General features: G+C 51.2%; 2 protein-coding genes across 4 annotated transcripts in view; one reads left to right on the top strand and one right to left on the bottom strand.

Annotated features, from left to right (window-relative positions):
• Positions 1 to 1,036, bottom strand: part of Nova2 (NOVA alternative splicing regulator 2) — a 33,950-nt gene extending 32,914 nt beyond the window's left edge. Inside the window, exon 1 of the mRNA XM_052761160.1 lies at positions 846 to 1,036. Coding sequence (XP_052617120.1) covers positions 846 to 930 — 85 coding nt within the window. The 5' untranslated portion in view covers positions 931 to 1,036. The remainder of the gene's footprint in view (positions 1 to 845) is intronic.
• A 30-nt stretch (positions 1,037 to 1,066) lies between these two features.
• Ccdc61 (coiled-coil domain containing 61) overlaps positions 1,067 to 19,298 on the top strand; it is a 36,795-nt gene continuing 18,563 nt past the window's right edge. Inside the window, exons 1-2 of one of the 3 annotated variants that reach the window (XM_052763183.1) lie at positions 1,067 to 1,132; positions 2,121 to 2,627. The gene's annotated coding sequence lies outside the window, so the exon portion shown is untranslated. Of the gene's footprint in view, positions 1,133 to 2,120; positions 2,628 to 16,086; positions 16,287 to 19,298 lie in introns of those variants that run through there. The other 2 variants (XM_052763182.1, XM_052763181.1) reach the window with 2 other exon arrangements.

Raw genomic sequence — 19,298 nt, 5'->3', positions numbered from 1 at the left:
ACCCAGAGTCCATCCCTTTCTGCCTCCCTACACACCCCCTTGCATGTCACACACACCCCTCTCACTCGTGTGTCAAGAGCCCCCTCCGGAGTGACAAGCACATACCTTCTCTTGTTACACACCCACCCTGGAGGGTCTTGTGTTCAGCCCTGTCTTTCACATACATACTCACACCCCCTACCCTGTCATATCCATGGTCTCTTAATGTCACATACCCAGGCCCTACGGGACCCTCACAGATACACACACCTGTCCTGGCCTTCCATCTTCCCCTCCAGTTTTACACACCCACCCTTTCCTCCATGTCACCCAACACACCCACCCAGCTTGTCCCCACGCACGGTCCCGCATACTGTCCACACCCGCCCCTTTCCGGGACAACCCTTGCTCAGGACATCCCCAGGGAGGGAGGTTCAGAAGCTCCCGGTCGGTCGGCAGGCCTGTCTCTACTCCTTCCCCTCCCCCAACCGGGACACGCAAACCCGGGGGAACACCCCTGCCCCGAAAGGGTCACATCACACACCCCTCAAGGACACACTGGCCCAGAAGGGACCCACGCCCCTCATCCTTAACTCCCCCCCACACCACAAGGACACTTACCACCCCCTCCCCCCCAGCCCCTCTCATTGCAGACAAAGCTCTCAGCCCCAGGGGCCTCGGCGACAAGAGAAAGGGGTCCGACAGGGTCCCCAGCTCCTCGCGGAGGAGCGCCCCTCCCCTCCCTGGAGCACTTGCACCTGCCAGCCAGGGATGGGGGGGGGGATGATAGAGGACGGCGATGCCCCCTTCGGCGCGCGATCCCCCCCCCTCACGCCCCACGCCACGGTCCCGCAGCCCTGCCTCACCTCCCGTGTTGCTGCGCTTGGTGCAGACCACCTCGGGGGGCGTCTCGAGGGGCCTCTTGCGGGAATCCGGGGCCTCGGGCTCCATGGGGGGGGCCTGGGGCGGCGGCTGCTGCTGCTGCTGCTGCTGCGGCGGCTGCGGCGGCGGCGGCGGCTGCTGTGGCGGCGGCGACGGCTGCTGGGGAGGCTGGGGCTGCGGCGGCGGCGGCGGCGGCGGGGGCGGCGGCGGCTGCGGGGCCGCGGAGGCCGTGAAGAGGCCGTGCACCGCGCCGGCGGCCATCATCCTCATGGTGGGGGGGCGGGGGAGGGGGAGGGGAGGTGAGGGGGGAGGGGAGGGGGCGGTGAGGAGGGGGGAGGGGAGCGGCGGGGAGGGAAGCGGGAGGGGGCTGGGGGGGGAGAGCGCTGACAGAGCTGGGAGGACGGGGGGGGGCGGGGAGAGCAGGGTGGAGAGAGGGTGTGTGTGTGGGGGGGTCCGGGATGGAGAACTGAGGGGTGGGGTCCTGGTCTCCCAAAGATCACCGAAGCCCGGCACTTGGCTGAGCCCGTGGGGTGCAGAGGGGACAGGACACCCTCCCTGTGCCCTTTCTTGGGGGCTCCCCACAGATGCGGAGGGCCGAGCCCCCCTCCCAAGGCCCTGTGCAGGGCGGGGGGCCGGAGATAAGGAGCGGAGGCAGCCGCTAGTGGGGGCCCGGGGGGCTGCGGGCGCGGGCGGCAGCGGCGACGGGGCTGGTGGTGGTGGCTGCTGGCCCGAGCATCTTCTCAGCCTAGGCTCCCACAGCGTCCTGGCCCCTCCCACTCGCGCGAGGTCACGCCCATGCCAGGCAGGGCCACGCCCTTCGGCGCCCCCATTGGTCCACCCTTGAAGCCTGGGCCACGGTCCTCCGGGTTGGCCACGCCCACCACTCTTGGACGCCAGAGACCTGACTCCCCCCCCTGCAGGGTATAATAAGGACCATGAGGCTCCTCCACGCCTTCCTTCCTTACCCTTCACCCTTTTATTTGCCGAGGGGCAGGGCGGGACAGAGCCAAATGTAACCCAAAGCTGGCTTTGATCTCACTATGTAGCTCAGGCTAGCCTTGAACTCCGGATTCTCCTGCCTCCGAACCCCCAAGTGCCGGGATTAGGGGGATGTGCACGCCGCCCCTACCTGCGTTTCACTTCTAAAGAGCATTTCTTGTGCACTTGCTCTGTGCCAGGGGTGGTTCTAAGTAAGAGATTCTCATTTAATCCCACAGGGAAGCAAAGATGGAATGTACTTTCATTATTCTGTCTTACAGATGAGGACACTGAGCCTCAGAGACCCGAAACAGCCAAGCGTGGGCGCTCACTCATGTAATCCCAGCACTTGACAGGAGGAGGCAGGAGAATTGCTTTGAGTCTGAGACCAGACTGGGTTACAGTGTAAGACCCTTTGTTAAAAAGCAAACAACGACCAAAGCAACAAGAAACAGAACAAACAAACAAACACAAAAAAACCGAAAAAGAAGTAAAGGAAACAAGGGCAAGCAGTCTGCTATCACTTGGTCAAAGCCAGAAATGCCCCTTCAAGTGTCATCTGTCAGCAAAGAAATCCCCCGATGGCTCGTCCATCTCTCCGTGAAGAGTGGACGTAAGGCTACTGTCGGGCTCACAGGACTGAAATCTAGTTAAAGCAAGTAGCTGTCACAGAAGCCGACTGGCACTCGGTTCTATCAGCAGTACTGATGGCCCACCCACTGAGTGACAGATACTGCCCTAGACCCCGGGACACAGCACGGAACAAAACAGCCTTAGTGCTTTGTAGAGTAAGTATTATCATTCTGGTCGCTTGTTAGAAAATTTTGATTTTCAGATGACGGAGTGGAGGCGGCAGAAAGGCTTTTCCAAGGGCACATGGCTAGACAGAGAGAAAACTGGGATTTGGACAGAGGACAAGCCTAATTCCAAAGCCTGAAGCCATAGGAGATAGGAGGCTCTTCCTTGGAGTGGGTTGTTGCCAATATTCTGTGTTCTCAGATATATGCGTTTTCTGCTCCCTAGATGCCTGGTCTCCAGGGCTTCCTTCTTTTTCAGCTTGGTCAGACAGAGGCAAGTCTATCCCCAGAAGGGTCCGGGAAGGGGTAACTGTGGCAGCTGGGGAGGGGGTCTGTGGCTCCACCCCACCTACCCCTCCCTTGCTGCACTCTCAGGTCCCCAGGACAGTGGAGGCAGCAGATGGCCCAGGGTGGACGAGGTGGACGCCCGTCTGTCCCCTCCCCCCATTGTCCCTTCAGCCAAGGGGGATGGGAGGGGGTTGTGGTCCACTGCAGTCTGGATCTTCCTGGAGGGAGCTGAGGAGCTGGTTGCCATGGAGACAGAGAAGAGGCAAGAGGGGATGCAGGGAAATACTGAGGTTGGGCTGAAATCCACACCTTAGGACCTTAGCATCTCACAGACCCACAGTACACAGGTGACCTCTCCCAGCATCCACGGAGTTGCAGGTGAAGTTCTCCCCTAACATACATACACAGTCACATGGGGCACACATTTCACACTGATTTAGAAAGACTGACAGGAGAGGACCACCGAGATACTTGTGTGTACACACACACACACACACACACACACACACACACACACATCCCTAAAATGCACACTCAGTCATTCAGACCAAAACCATAGCACAGGCTCCTACACACAAATAGATAGATGTGTATTTAATATCAAAGCAGTGACATCTAATATCCAAATATGTCCCATGTAGGCGTATTCAGACTCACAGTTCCAAATTTGTACCCCCCCTGAAGTTACACATATGTGATCAAAGCCACAAGAGACATACAGCCTTGCTTACATAAGACATACATGTTGATGACATGGGGAGTCTAAACTGAGTGGCCTTCGTTACAGCTCCACAAAAACTGTGCACATTTAGATACAGGACAAGTGAAGTCTGGCACACACGATGACTGGACTTTAACGGCCACTCAGTGACAAGTGCACGTCACACTTGGATTGCCGTGTGTTGTGAAGCCCCCACCCTTCCCCCAAGTCAGACCCGCAGTCCCAGTTCCACCCAGCCCTCCCAAACACTCCTGGTTGGACCCACGCAAAACAGCATGGTCGGCCGGGCACTCACACTCACACAAACACAAACCTCCTCCTAGATATTTTTAAACCAAGGCTAGTTCTGCTGTCATGGCAACCGCCCCAAACCCATCACCATAGCAACCCAACGTCAGCTTTCCAAGCACCAAATCCTGGGGGATTGCAAGGCCCCAATCAGAGGTGGTGGAGGGGGCTGCACCCTCTCCCTTTATCCGTGACACTCCAGTGCTTTTGGGGGGATGGTTACTCAGCCTGGACAGGGTCCAGGACCAGGGCCCCCAGAGACCCAACCCATGCTAGAAGAGGGTAGCTTCACCCTCTCCTCCTCCCTTTACAATGCCGTATGCGGGAGTCATTGGCACACAGGTAGGCTTCAACCTGGACATACAGGACCCTGGGTTTGAATCCTAGCTCTGTCATTTACCTGCTGGGTGACTTGGGTATATCCTTACCCCCCCCCCCCGGGTCTTATATTATTCATTCAGAAATTGTCCCATTCACGCTGAAACCCTGTAAAGGATCAAACCGTGATTCAGTGGTAAGAAGTTCACGTCTGGGCTGGTGAGAGGGCTCAGTAGGTAAAGGTACTTGCCAACCAGCTGTGACCCACATTGTGGAAGGAGAGAAATAACTCCTGCAAGTTGTCCTCTGACCTCCAAAACACACACACACACACACACACACACACACACACACACACACACACACCCCATATATTTTTTTTAAAGGTGGTCCAGGCAGATAGAATCTAACCTTCCCAGTTTCTGACTTAATGTGAGTGCATGCAATGGATTCTCTTTCCCTGAAACAACCTCAGTGGTAAATAGTCTAATCGTACAGGGCTGCTGAGAACATGTCCCAACATAGAGACGTATAGACCGCCGTTTTAAGAATTTTGTAGGTACTAACTAATTTGAGACTTAACCATGGCCGTATGGTTAGGTTATTATTATGATTTCCTTTTTGCAGAAAAGGAAACAGGCCTGGAGAGTATGCTGTCACCTAGATACTAAAGCTTTTTTAGGGAGTCACTCTATGACCTTGTGCATTCTAGTCAAGAGCACTAGTGTTGAACCACACCCCCAGCCCCTCACTGGAGGATTCTAGGCAGGGGTTCTACCACTCAACCACATCCCCAGTCCCTCATTGGGGGATTCTAGGCAGGGGCTGTACCACTGAGCCATACCCCCAGCCCCTCACTGGGGGATTCTAGGCAGGGTCTACCACTGGGCTACACCTACAGCCTCTCACTGGAGACTTCTAGGCAAGCACTCTGTGGCTGAACGACACTTCCAGTTTTTATTTTACTTTTTATTTCATTTTTGAGACTCTCTCTCTCTCTCTCTCTCTCTCTCTCTCTCTCTCTCTCTCTCTCTCTCTCTCTCTCTCTCTCTCTCTCTCTCTCTCTCTCTCTCTTCCTGGCTGGCCTTGAATTCACAGAGATCTTCCTGCTTCTGCTTCTCTAGTGCGGGGACTAGACAGGATCCACCATGCTCGGCTTCCTATTCAATTTGACTTAGAATCTCATTAAGTTACCTAGGCTGGCTTTAAACTCACAACCTTCCTGTGCTTCTGCTTCCCACGTACCTGGCTGGAATTACCGGCCTGAACCACCAAGCCCCTCCCTGTCAGGCACTGTTTTGAAAGATGGCATTTGAACCTAGGAAGCCAAGGACGCACTCTTAGCCGTCTTTCCCCGATGCTTCTCAATAAGGGAGTTTGGAGGAGGGGGTAGCATGGTGGATTCTTGGAGAGACTTAGCAGCTTTTGTGTTTTTGGATGAGAGGCTTCGGCTCTCTAGCTTTCAAAAAGGGGGCTGACTCGGTGAGCAAGGAGGATGTGCCTCCAGTTCTAAGGGGCCTCTGAGGACTGGCTGGCTCTGGGCGCTCTCTCCGTGTAGGTGGGAGCTGATAGAGCCGGCGGGACCAGTGGGCAAGTGGGCAGGTATCAAGTGCGCAGGCTCAGGAGGGACTGGCCCCGCCCCCTTCCCCTCCCTCCCAGCTGGGTGACCTCTATCCAGCCTGGGCTGTCTCCTAGTCTGTCACCATCTGTCAAATAGCAATCAGAGCTGAGGGTGTGGTGAGGATTCCAGGAGTCCAAGCCAGGAAAACAAAGAGCCCCATCTAAGCTGTTGTGAGCATCACACATCCTCTCGTCATTTGGGAGAGGCAGGACTGTGTGGTGCAGGGTTTTGCAAACTTTCTGAACTCGATGTAAGAAATTAGTTTCTGGGGCTTGCGAGGTGGCTCAGCGGATGAAGGCCCTGGTGGTCAAACAGATGCCCGAGTGCGATCTATGGTAACCCCCTTGACAGAAGGAGCAAACCAAGTCCCGAGACTGTCATATGATCTCCACGAACCCCAACCCTTCACACAAAATGCGTTTATTTATCTTTAATTTAAAAATATTTATTTTATGCTTATCGTGTTCTGCCTATGTGTATGTATGTACACCACGTATATGCCTGGTGCCGGCGGATCTGGATGGAGTTAGGGATGGTTGTGAGCCAGTTCCCTATGTAGCCGAGGATGGCAAGGAACCCAGATCCTTCTGGCTGGGGTTATAGGTGTGTGTACCACTACATCTGGTTCAGTTTAGAGCTTCTCCTCCTCCTCTTCCTCCCCCTCCTCCTCGTCCCCCCCCCCTCCTCCCCCACCTTCTGTAGACAGAGTCTCATCATGTAGACCAGGCTGGCCTCGAACTCACAGAGATCAGCCTGCCTCTGCTTCCCAGTCCTGGGATTACAGGAGTGAGCTGCTTGAGACTCTCAAACTTTTTCCACTAGTGACACCTTAAGATTTGAGGAATTTCTATGTGAACTTGGGAATATAGGAGTATAAAATATGTACACAAACATTTACTGATACTAAAGTATAAACCCGTTTATTTCAAGCTAATGCATGTCATTTTACCATTCATTAAAGGTAAAAGCAAATTCACATATTGATGACATGGTCATGAGTGTTTATTTTTACATAAAGAATCTTGGCTGACTATTAGAGTGTCTTCACCATTTTTCAGAGCTCACTGATTTTAATTTTATTATCATCAATGCCCAGAATACCGTTCAGCATAAGTATGTACTGTAAAGTGTCAGGAGTGGCTGGGTATGGTGGTACAGACCTGTAGTCCCAGTACTTGGGAGCCTGAGGCAGAAGGATCAAGGGTTCCAGACTAGCCTTGGCTATACAGTGCATTGGAGGCCAGCCTGGACTATGTGAGATCTTGTCTAAAATCAAAGCAAAAGAAAATGAAGTGATGAAGTATGCTTGGGGCTGTTTCAGAAATGGCTGGAATTTATCTTACCTTTGTTTGTTTGTTTGTTTGAGACAGGGTTTCTCTGTGTAGTTTTGGTGCCTGTCCTGGATCTCCCTCTATAGACCAGGCTGGCCTCGAACTCACAGAGATTTGCCTGGCTTGCCTCCCGAGTGCTGGGATTAAAGGCATGCGCCACCACTGTCCAGCATTTCTCACTTTTTTTCCTTAGGTTTTTTTTTTTTAACATGTGTGTGCGTGTGTGTGTGTGTGTGTGTGTGTGTGTGTATGTGTGTGTGTGTGTGTGTGTGTGTGTGTGTGTGTGTGTGTGTGTATGTGTGTATGTGTGTATGTGTATGCCATGTGGGTACAGGAACCCACAGAGGTCAGAAGAGGGCATCAGGACCCCTGGAACTGGAGTTACAGATGGTTGTGAACCCCCATGTGGGTGCTGAGACTCAAACCCAGGTCCTCTACAAGATCAGCAAGTGCTCCTAAACCCTGAGCCACCTCTCCAGCCCCTTTCTTAGTTTTCCTAGACAGGGTTTCTCTGTGTAGTCCAGGCTGGTCTCAAACTCAGAAATCTGCCTGCCTCTGTCTCCTGAGTGCTGAGATTAAACGTGTGCACCACCACGCCTTTCTATCTTACCTTCAAGACAAAATTCATTTCCTGATTTCCGTGTGTGTGTGTGTGTGTGTGTGTGTGTGTGTGTGTGTCCCAAAGGTCAACTACGTCTTCTTCAGGGACTATCTACCTTGTACTTTTGAGACAGGATCTCATTGGCCTGGAGCTTGCTGAATAGTCTAGGCTGGTTGCTCCACAAGCCCCAAGGATCCTCTTGCCTTCATCTCCCTGGGACTAGGATTACAAGTGTGCATCGCCACACCTGGCTACTTTACGTGGGTTCTGGGGATCCAACTCTGATCTTCATGCGTGCACAGCAGGCACTTTACCAGCTGAGCTCTTTCCTGGCTCCCCTTTCTTTCCTTTCTTTAACACTTTTAAAATTGTATGTGTATGGGTGTTTGCTGGCATGTGTGTCTGTGCACCAAGTGCAAGGAGCGCTCTGGGAGGCCAGAAGAGGGGAGCGGATGCCCAGATTTGGAGTTACAGATGGTTGTGAGCCACCTTGTGGGGTGGGTACAAGGACCTGAGTCTGGGTCCTCTGGAAGAGCAGCCAGTGTTCTTAATGCCTGAGCCATCCCTCCCACATGCCTCCCTCCTTAAATCGTCCTGGGGATGGAACCCAGGGCGTTGTACGTACCAGGCAAACACCCTTACTATTGAAGTGGATTCTAGACAAACGCTGGGTGTCCCATGGGTCCTTTATTCCTTACGACTTCTTTGTAAGATGGAAAAATTGGGATCCAGAGGAGACTTACATGTTTTGAGACAAGGTCTCACATAGCCTTGGCTGGCCTGGACCTTGATATATAGCTAAGGCTGGCCCTGAACACCTGGTCCTCCTGCCTCCACCTCCCAAGTGATGGGATTACAGGCGTGAGCAGAGAGGGTTTTATTTTGCCCTGGAGCCCACAGGAATTTGGAGCCAGAGCCAGGGCTCCAATCCCTCTCTTGTCTCTCTAGCACAGGCTGCCACCTTGGTGTTTTTGGCATCTGACGGTGTCCCCACCCCCCATCCCAGCCTTAACATCTCCCTGGGACTCTGTAACTGCCACTGGGATCAGTTCCAAACTCTGCCAGTGGCTCAGGCCAGAAACCCTGCCGTTGCCCTAGACACCCCTGCTTTCCCCATACCCAGAGCCAAGCTGTCAGCCCAAACCCTTGCTGCTGGGCCTTAAGGCTGCAAGTCTCCTTTCTCCTCACCTCCCTCACAGCTTCAGGTCCTCAGTCCCTCCCCCCACAGGCACCCCCAGGAGTCTTCCCCTTCAGTTGATTGCCTCCACACTGACCCACGCATCCCAGGCTGCAGCCATACTCATCTTTTTCTTCTTTTTTGCTTGTTTTATTTTTTTGAGATCAGGTCTCTGGAAGCCCAGGCTGACCTTGAACTTGCTACATAGCAGCGTATGATCTCCCGACTGCCTGGCCTCACCTGACAAATGCTGGGACCACAGGCTTGTGCCATTGTATGTAGGTTTTTATTTTTATTTTTATTTTTTTTTATTTTTTATTTTTTTTTGGTTTTTCGAGACAGGGTTTCTCTGTGTAGCTTTGCGCCTCTCCTGGAACTCACTTGGTAGCCCAGGCTGGCCTCGAACTCACAGAGATCCGCCTGGCTCTGCCTCCCGAGTGCTGGGATTAAAGGCGTGCGCCACCACCGCCCGGCTATTTTTATTTTTTATTTGTTTTTAATGGGTTACTTACTTTTCATGCATAGGTGTGTGCGCCTGCATGAGTTGGTGTGTGCCACGTGCATTCAGATGCCCTGGAACTGAAGTGACAGGCATCTGTGAGCTGCCATGTGGGTGCTGGGAACCAAACACAGGTCCCCTGCAAGAGCCCCGGGTTTTGCTTTTCACGTTACTGACTAGTATTCCATTCTGTATTTGCTGTGCCGTTTCATGTGCGGATGGACACCGCCTCAGATCTTGGCTGCTTGTGAATCACGACCCGTGGAGGTGGGGGTGTGGGCATCTCTTTGGTGTGCTGTCTGTGGCTGTACTTCTGGCCTTGGGTTTGTGGAGGAAGAGGCTTTATGTGTATCCTTCCACAGATGTGGAGAAACTGAGGCACAAGGAACAAGGAGGACACACCACAAGCAGAACAGTAGCAGAGCTAGGCTTTTGTTTGTTTGTTTTGAGACAGGGTCTCATGTAGCCCAGGCTGGTCTGGAATTCCCTATGTAGCTGAGGATGACCTTGAATTTCTGGTCCCCCTGCCTCTACCTCCAAAATGTTGAGATTACAGGCAAAAGTCACCACATGTGTTGCTGAGGTTTTATTTGGTTTGCTCTTTGTATTTTTCATCTTGATACAAGCTAGCATCATCCGGGACGAGGAGACCTCAACTGAGGAATTGTCTCCATCCCATTGGCCCATGGGCAAGTCTGTGGGGACATTTTTCTTAATGATCGATGTGAGAGGGCCTGGCTCACTCTTAGGCAGTACCACCCCTGGGCCAGGGGGCTTAGCTCGTGTAAGAAAGCAGGCTGAGCAAGCTAGCAAGCATTGTTCCTCCGTGGCCTCTGCGTCCGGTCTTGTCTCCAGGTTCCTGCCCTGACTTCTCTCTGTGATGGACTGTGTAACCGGTGATGTTATAAGCCAAATAAACCCTTTCCTCCCCAGGTTGCTTTTGGTCATGTTCAGCACAGCAACAGAAAGCCAAGGAAGACACCAGTTTTCTACTGTGCTTGGGATCGAACCCATGGCTCTGTGCGTGCAAGGCAATCACACTATCAACTGACCCTCCCCTCCCCATACGCCGTCTCCTTTTTCCTTCTGCAATGCTAGAGAGTGAACCTAGGGTCTCCGGTGTATTAGGCACGTGCGCTTTGACTCTTCCTGGCTGCAGGGGTGACAGTATCCCTGCTTCTGACCCTGTCCCCTCAGTCTCCTCTCTTCTTGGTGGACCTCCCTGTCACCCTGGCAAGGACCCACGGGTGTTTAGTTTATGCTCTCATCTTTGGTGACTGCTTTCGGGAGCTGGTTCTCTCCTTCCACCCTGTGGGTCTGGGGATTGAACTCCGGTCCTCAGGCTTGGCTGCAAGCGCTGTCACCACTTCAGCCCATCGCTGGTCCCGGTGAATACAGTTTTAGCAACTGTCCTTCTCGTCCCCTGCACTCCCACAGGCTTCCCTGCGGAGTGCTTAATCTCTATCTTTTCAGTCTTCGACTCTTTATTAAGATCCATGCGGTACCTCAGCTGTGTCCTATGTGAGCAAAAGAATGTTGCCCGGCTGCAAACCCCAGGGGGAGCTCTCCACGCGGCCCCCCTCCTTGCTGTACTATTTTCTCTTGGATTCTGGGACACCCACCCTCAAGACCCCTTCCTACCTCCCTTGTAGGCTTCTCTGCTGTTGCCACCTTGTCCTTGGGGGTCTTTCAGCACTGGGGCAGCGTCTGGCTGCTTCCTGTCCTCATTCCTTCCTGTCACTGGTGATGGGCTCTCTGTCATCACCATCTATCCATATTTACCCCTCTATAGTTCTAATCTATCCATCTATCATCTATCTGTCCTATTATCTGTCTGTCTGTCCATCGATCATATCTTTTTCTTTCTTTTTTTTTTTTCTTCGAGACAGGGTTTTTCTGTGTAGTCCTGGCTCTCCCAGAACTCACTATGGAGACAAGGCTGGACTTGAACTCACAGAGATCACCCATCTCTGCCTCCCAAGTGCTGGCATTAAAGGCGTGTGCCACCACTACTTGGCTGATTCTATCTTTTGTGTATGTGTTCATGTATGTGTCTCTTCACATTCGTGTATGCTGGGTCTATGTTGGGTGTATTCCTCTATCATACCTCACCTTATATTTTCTTTAAGATTTATTTTGATTCTACATATATAAGGTGTTCTGCCTTCATGTAAGTATGTGCAACACATGTGTTCAGTGCCCGTGCAAGCCAGAAGAGGACAGCAGATCCCATGGAACTGGAGTTACAGGTGGTTGTGAACTGCCATGTAGGGACTGAGAACTGAACCCAGGTCCTCTGCAAGAGTACCTTGTGCTCTTAAATGTTGAGCAATCTCCACCTTATTTTTTGGAACAAGGTCTCTCACTGACCCCGAGGCTTTCCAATTTGGCTAGACTGGCTACCAACCTTTGAGGATCCTGTCTCAGGCACGCATCACTGGAACTTCGTGTGTGTATTGCCATGCCTAGCTTTTATGTGCATGTTGGGGATCCAACTCTGGTCCCTTTACTTGTATAGCCATCATTTTATCTACTGGACTGTCTTGTCTTTCCAGTCCCAATATTAGTTATCTTTGTACCATATATTGATCATCTAATCTGTCCTTCCAATCCTTTTAACCTTCCACCTACCCACCCACGTATGTCTATCTATTCTACTCTCTCTATCCATCTTGCCAATCTCTCTTTTCCACACACTCACTTACTTACTCATCCGTCTCTATCTATTATATATTCTACCACCTATCAATTATTTATCTCTTACCTAGCTTATATATCTGCTATTTATTTTACCATCAATCACCTATAACCTATCCCATCATCGCTCATCTATCTATTCTCCTAGCTATCATCTATCATCAGTCTATCTCATCTTTCATATGTTAATATCTTTAAAGTATATTATCTGTCTGTCTGTCCGTCCGTCTGTCTATCATTTATGTAATCTATCCACTATAGCCATCTCATCTCTCTCTCTCTAGGCTGGATCTCACCCCAGAACTCAGATCCTCATTTTACTCCGTGACTGACTCTACCTGGAAGTCTACTATCTACCCAGACCCGCCCCCCTCCCCATGTCTGCATAGCCAGATGTCAGGTCTCTCTCTGCCCTGCCCTCCAGGTTCCTCTTATCTCACTAAGTGGAAGTTCCATCTTGACAGTTCCAGACTGAAAAAACAAAAACAAAAACAACTTGAGACGTATTTTTGACTCTTCTCATTCTCCCTTCCAACATGCAATCCATCAGCAAATCCTGTCACTGCTGCCTTCAGAATACATGCGGATCCTAACCACCCTTTCCATCTCCACTGCAACCACCTCCGTAAAAGCCAACGTCACTTCCTCATTGGAATTCTCTCTCTCTCTCTCCTTCTGAGACAGGGTTCCTCTGTGTGGCCCTGGCTGTCCTAGAACTCTCTCTGTAGACCAGGCTGGCCTAGAACTCACAGAGATCCACTTGCTTCTGCCTCCAGACAGAGGCTGAGATTACAGGCTTTGTGCCCCACCACCGCCCGGCTTGGAATTATTTCTTAGTCCTTTGCTTAACATTGTTTTATTGAGGTGAAGTTTACTAACATAAAATTCACCATCTTGAAGTGTATGAGCCAGAAGCATTGGAATACATTTACGGCGCTGTTCAGTCACCAATTTCATCGAGTTCTAAGGCATTTTTATCGCTGCCTTCCTGCGGTGTTCGGCACCAAGTAAGAATCCACTTACTCTCTCTATGGACTTGCCTGCTCTGGACATTTCACATGGCTCATAGCCCATGTGACCTTTTTTTTTTTTTTTTTAAATAATCAATCACTATATTTTTTTATATTTATTTATTTATTATGTATACACTGTTCTGCCTGCATGTATATCTGCAGGCCAGAAGAGGGCACCATATTTCATTATAGATGGTTGTGAGCCACCATGTGGTTGCTGGGAATTGAACTCAGGACCTCTGGAAGAGCAGCCAGTGCTCTTAACCTCTGAGCCATCTCTCCGGCCCCCCATGTGACCTTTTGTGTGTCACACCACTCACATAGCATCATGTTTTCAAGGTTCATCCATTTTAAGGCATGGATCAGTACTCCATTTTTATGAACAACACATTTTGTTCACCTGTTCATCCTTTGATGGGCATTCAGGCTCTTTACATATTGTGGCTGCAATAAATAATGCTGCTGTGAACATTCATGTATCAATATTTGTCTGTGTGTTTTCAGTGTTCTTGGGTACAGTCCTGGGAGTAGAACTGCCGGGTTATATGATTATTCTGTTTGTAACATTTTTGTGTTGTGTGTGTGTGTGTATGTGTGTGGTGTAAGCACACATATGTGTTCATGTGCAGAGATGTTGTGTGATAAAACTTTACCTGGACAGACACAACAGACATGTATACTTACCCTAGATAGGGGACCCAGGACAGACCAAAGTCCAACTTGGTGAACCACTGAGTTTTATTGGGGTTTATTGGGGTCACCTACGGGAGCAGAAATGACTCAAAGACAGCTGCATCACCAAAGCCCACCCCAGCATGGGGGACAGCTCACAACGCTGGGAACCTGGAGCACACTGCATGGCCTGCAGGAAGCTCGACAGGCTGGAGAGGGTCCTTTCCAAGTGACTCTGGCCTATACCTCTTCCAGGCAGCTTGGCTGTTTCCTGCTTCTTCCAGGCATCTGGTCTGGTGTCAGTCTTCTTTGCAGCTTTCTCTACCACTGAGCCACACCCCAGCCCCTTACTGGGGGATTCTAGGCAGGGGCTCTACCACTGAGTCACACCTCCAGACCCTGACTGGGGGATTCTAGGCAGGGGCTCTACCACTGAGCCACACCCCAGCCCCTCACTGGGGGATTCTAGGCAGGGGCTCTACCACTGAGCCACACTCCAGCCCCTCACTGGGGGGTTCTAGGCAGGGGCTCTACCATTGAGCCACACCCCAGCCCCTCACTGGGAGATTCTAGGCAGGGGCTCTACCATTGAGCCACACCCCAGCCCCTCACTGGGGGATTCTGGGCAGGGGCTCTATCACTGAGCCACACCCCCAGGCCCTCACTGGGGAATTCTAGGCAGGGGCTCTACCACTGAGCCACACCCCAGCCCCTCACTGGGGGATTCTAGGCAGGGGCTCTACCACTGAGCCACACCCCAGTCCCTCACTGGGGGATTCTAGGCAGGGGCTCTACCACTGAGCCACACCCCAGCCCTTCACTGGGGGATTCTAGACAGGGGCTCTACCACTGAGCCACACCCAGCCCCTCACTGGGGGATTCTAGGCAGGGGCTCTACCACTGAGCCTTTGGATATACTTTGAATTTGTGTACTTATTCATTTATTGTGTACTTATATTGTGTGTGTGTGTGTGCATGCAGATCAGAGATGGATGTGGGGTGCCTTCCTCAGTGTCTCCACGCCCTAATTTTTGAGAATAGGATTTCTCCTTGAACCAGCTCACTGACTGGCTTGGCAGCCTGGCCAGTGAACTCCTGCCATCCTTCTGTCTTTGCTTTGTCAGGACTGGGGTTACAGATGCTGTGGTTGTAGTGTGCTTGTGCACATGCGCGCGTGCACACACACACACACACACACACACACTTAAAAACTAGTTAAAAAAAAGAACAACAACAAACTACTGAAGCTGAGGTCATGGCATGTGCCTTTAATCCCAGCACTCGGGAGGCAGATGCAGGAGGATCTCTGTGAGTTCGAAAATAGCCTGATCTATATAGTGAAAATTCAGGTTAGCCAAGGCTAAACAACACCAGAAAAGAAAAAACTCTCGAGCACTGGCCGCTCTTCCAGAGGATCTGGGGTTTCCAGCACCAATACGGTGCCTCATAACTATGATATGGTGTGTCATAACTACAGTTCGAGGGGATCTGACGCCCCTTCTGATCTCCGCAGGCTCCAGGCACACGCGTGGTGGTACGAGCAGGCATAAAACTCAACACACACACACACACACAAAATACATCTAAAAATATTAAAAACAAAAAATAATGCTTACTTTGCTGTGTTGAGCTTTAGTGAAGCCAGTACCACGCCGGGCATGATGGTACACTCCTGTAATCCCAGTACTGGGGGAGTGGAGGCAGGAGGATCAATCAGTTCAAGGATGTTGGAGACTAGCTTGGGCTACTTTCTGTCTCAAAAACACCAAACACACGCACTAGCAAAGCCAAGTCTAGCAAAGTGATCAGGGTAGGCGTAGGCATACACTGAGTGCTAAAAAAATCTGGATTTGTCCTTACGGTTGAGGATATCCTTGGAGCTTTGGGACTTGGAGGCCAGGACCCTCCTCTGCGCATGTACCACACTCTGTTCCGCCTCTCCCTTCCTTGTGGGCGCGGCCTGCCCAGCTATGGGGAGGGGAAAACAGGGGCATGGTGGGCGGAGTCAAGGTGCCACTTCCGGGATCCTCCCTCCGGCTGCTCCGGGAACCACCTTTTTTGTATGATTGGCAGCATGGCTTGCCAATAGTCATCGGAAATGGGGCCGACGCCGCAGAGGTCTCCTTGCACTCGGTTAGGAACGCCTCTCCCAGATAGACTAAGAGCAAGCTCGGGAAGGCGGGTTCTCCCGTGGGGGCGGGACAGAGTGACGGGCGTCCCTTTTGACTTATGGAAACATGGCTGCCGGCAGGGTCAGGCCAATCAGAAGTGAGGAGGCCGGATCTGGGGCGGGGCTGAAACTTCGGCGGTTGAACCGCTGGTGAAGAGGGGAGTCCGTGGAGAAGGTGAGCGGCGGGTTCCCGGGCACCCGTGCGGGCGCCAGGTGCGGGCGGCGGGGACCCGCGGAGCGCCGCTTTCACACAGGTGCGCGCCGGGCCCTATGCAAGCTGGAGATTTCACAGGGTCTTTTATGCGCCATGTTGTCACTCGCGAGACACGCGGTTAGAACATAGAGGCCCCTTGTCGAATACTGCACCGGAGTTTGTGAGGTAGAGCATTAGTATGCAGACATCACACCACGCGATGCCGTGGGTTCTGAACTTGATTCAGGTTGGAGGATGGGGAGGCGGGGTGCAGGTGAGGACCGGGCAGGAGCTCTCCAGGGTTGAGGGGTGTGTCCTGCGGACCAGTGGCGTTCGCTGTGTGCACCCGCTGAGCAAGTTATTTTACATGAAGTCACTTAACTCTCAGCTTTTTTTGGGGGGTGCTAGATATTAAACCCAGCCTTGTGCGTGTTAGTCAAGAGTTATCCCAACACTGCTGAGCTACATCCGTAGCTCATCCAAGCATAAACTTTGTTTTGTTTTTGAGACAGGATCTCACTGTGTAGCCCAATATAGAGCAGGCAGGCCTCGAACGCATAGAAATTATTGTGTGTGTACTCACGCGTGTGTTGGGGGTGGGAGATTCATGTCACAGGATGGGTGTGGAGGTCAGAGGACAACTTTGTGGAGTTGGTTCTGCCCTTCCACCGTAGACCCTGGGTTCTAGGGGCCAAACTCAGGTCTCAGGGTTTGCACAGCAGGGGACTTTACCCATTGAGTCATCTTGACAGCCCCTCTGAGTGAACTCAAACATCTTAAACAGTGGTGCACACTTGTAATCCCAGCCCTAGAGAGGTGAGGCCAGCCTGGGCTACAGAGTGAGTTTGAGGCCCGCTTTGGCTATATAGGAAGACCTTGTCTCAAAAACAAAACAAAGCAAAACAAAACAAAATGAGAAGAGAGTGTGGGGTGTGGTTTTTGTTTGCCCAAGTTGGAGCTCTGATTCTGTCTCTTGTTCTTACTACTGAAATCACCATGGCTTTGAGCGAATTGTTTAATCCTTTTGTGCTCAAACTTCATGTTGTGTGGAATAACTTTTTTTAAAAAAATAATTTATTATTTTTATTTTACGTGCATTGGTATTTTGCTTGCATGTATGTCTGTGTGAGGCCGTCAGTTCTTGGAGTTACAGATAGTTGTAAGTTGCCAAGTGGGTGCTGGAGTTGAACCTGGGTCCTCTGGAAGAGCAGCCAGTGCTCTTAACCACTGAGCCATCTCTCCAGTCCAGAATCACTTTTTCTATACCACTTCCCTCACCCTGTTTACCCAGTAGTGACTCCCAGATGTTTCTTTCCAGTATCCATCTCTGCCCTGAACACCACACTATATCCAGCTCTTCTTTGCTTGAAAGTCCAGTTAACATGCAGTTACCCCCAAACAATCCTTCGGTGTCCCCATTCAGCATGGCTGATCCTTCCTTTTAGGAGTTAGTTGTCTATCATGCCTTCCTTTCCCCTCTCATTAAAAAAAAAAAAAATATATATATATAATATATTTTATATTAATATAATATATATAAAATTATACACACACACACACACACACACACACACACACACACACACACATATGGTCTGGAAAGTAAATCTCATCCGGGACTGATGTTGGTGGTACACACCTATTATAAGTCTAGCATAGCAGAGTCTAAGATAGGAAGATTGTGAGTTCAAAGCCAGCCTGGGCTACATGGTGAAACCCTATCTCATAAAAATGAGGGCAAGGATGGATGCTTGCCTAGTTCGTGTGAGGCTCTGGGTTTGATCCCCAGCTCTGGGTAGGCCAGGTGTGGTGATTAGCCCCTGTAATCCCAGAACTTGGGAGTTGGAGGCAGGAGTATTAGGAGTTCATGGAGAACCTGTGTTGTATGAGATTCTTTGCAAACATGCAAAAAGTCCAATCATGTTGTTCCTCTGTTAACCCCCGCCTGTCTTGTACTCACTCTTCCACAGTCCTCTCCTGCTCACAGGATCTCCAGGCAGTCCAGAGCTTCGTCCCCCACCCCCATCACAGTCCCATACCTTTGGAAGTGCCTTGCTTGTGCTATGGGGCCATGAAATCTTGGTGTCCTTTGGACATAGCAAATACATGCTGTCTCCCCTTCATCTGGATTGGTGTAGACAAATTGCTAAATGGTCTTATTAAATAAAAAACTTGAAGCCAGATGTAGGGGTGAAAACCTGAGAGATCAGAGGAATAGGAAAAGCCACAAGCTAACCTCACCTCACCGACACCTCAGTCTCCAAGGAGACCTACTTCCTGTATACCCACGCCTATATGCCTTTCTGTTCTGCTATCTCATTTCCTCTCTGTCCAGCTACATCACTTCCTCTTCCTGCCCAGCTCTGTCACTTCCTGTCTGTCTGTACAGACCTCCATGGTTAACTAGTGTTGGAATTTAAGGTGTGTGCCACCATGCCTGGCTCTGTTCCCAGTGTGGCTTTGAACTCACAGAGATCCAGACAGATCCCTGCCTCTTGAATGATAGGATTAAAGGCATGTGCTGCCATTGCCTGATTTCTGTGTTTAATCTAGTGGCTGGCTTTTTCCTCTGATCCTCAGATAAACTTTATTGGGTTGCACAAATAAAATATCACCACAGATTAGCTTCCGTTAGATGTCTGAGTGACATCCTCTCTCTTTCCGTCAGGTCTCAGTTCAGATAGGAACTTCAGGAGCCCTTGCTGACTGCCAGTCTAGTCACCTTGTTTTACTTTGTCGTAGCAACTAGACCCTCTGTTTATACCTTTGGGCCTCTCAGCTCTGCCCACTAGTGTTGGGCTTCGTGTGACTCCATTGTGGTCCTGAAGAGCACATAGGTGTGGAAATAGTTACCATGCTAGAATTAACTACCCTTTCTCTAGTCTCTTCATGGTGGACGGTGGGGTGGGGGGCTGGGAGGGGCTCCTTCCTGGCAATGGAGTCAGGTGCATTAATAAACTGGACACATTGTATTGCCCCCAGGGGCCTTCGAACTGAGACTGGAGGGTGACAGGAACGACCTTGGATGCCTCTCCAGTGCCAAGACATTGTTCCTTGATGTCCCTCAGTAGAT

The sequence above is a fragment of the Peromyscus californicus genome, unplaced genomic scaffold (genome assembly GCF_007827085.1).
Source record: "Peromyscus californicus insignis strain IS unplaced genomic scaffold, ASM782708v3 Scaffold_4__1_contigs__length_199733344, whole genome shotgun sequence".
Classification (NCBI taxonomy): domain Eukaryota; kingdom Metazoa; phylum Chordata; class Mammalia; order Rodentia; family Cricetidae; genus Peromyscus; species Peromyscus californicus.
Note: the sequence above shows the minus strand (reverse complement) of the source record. Positions and strands in the feature narration are given on the sequence as shown.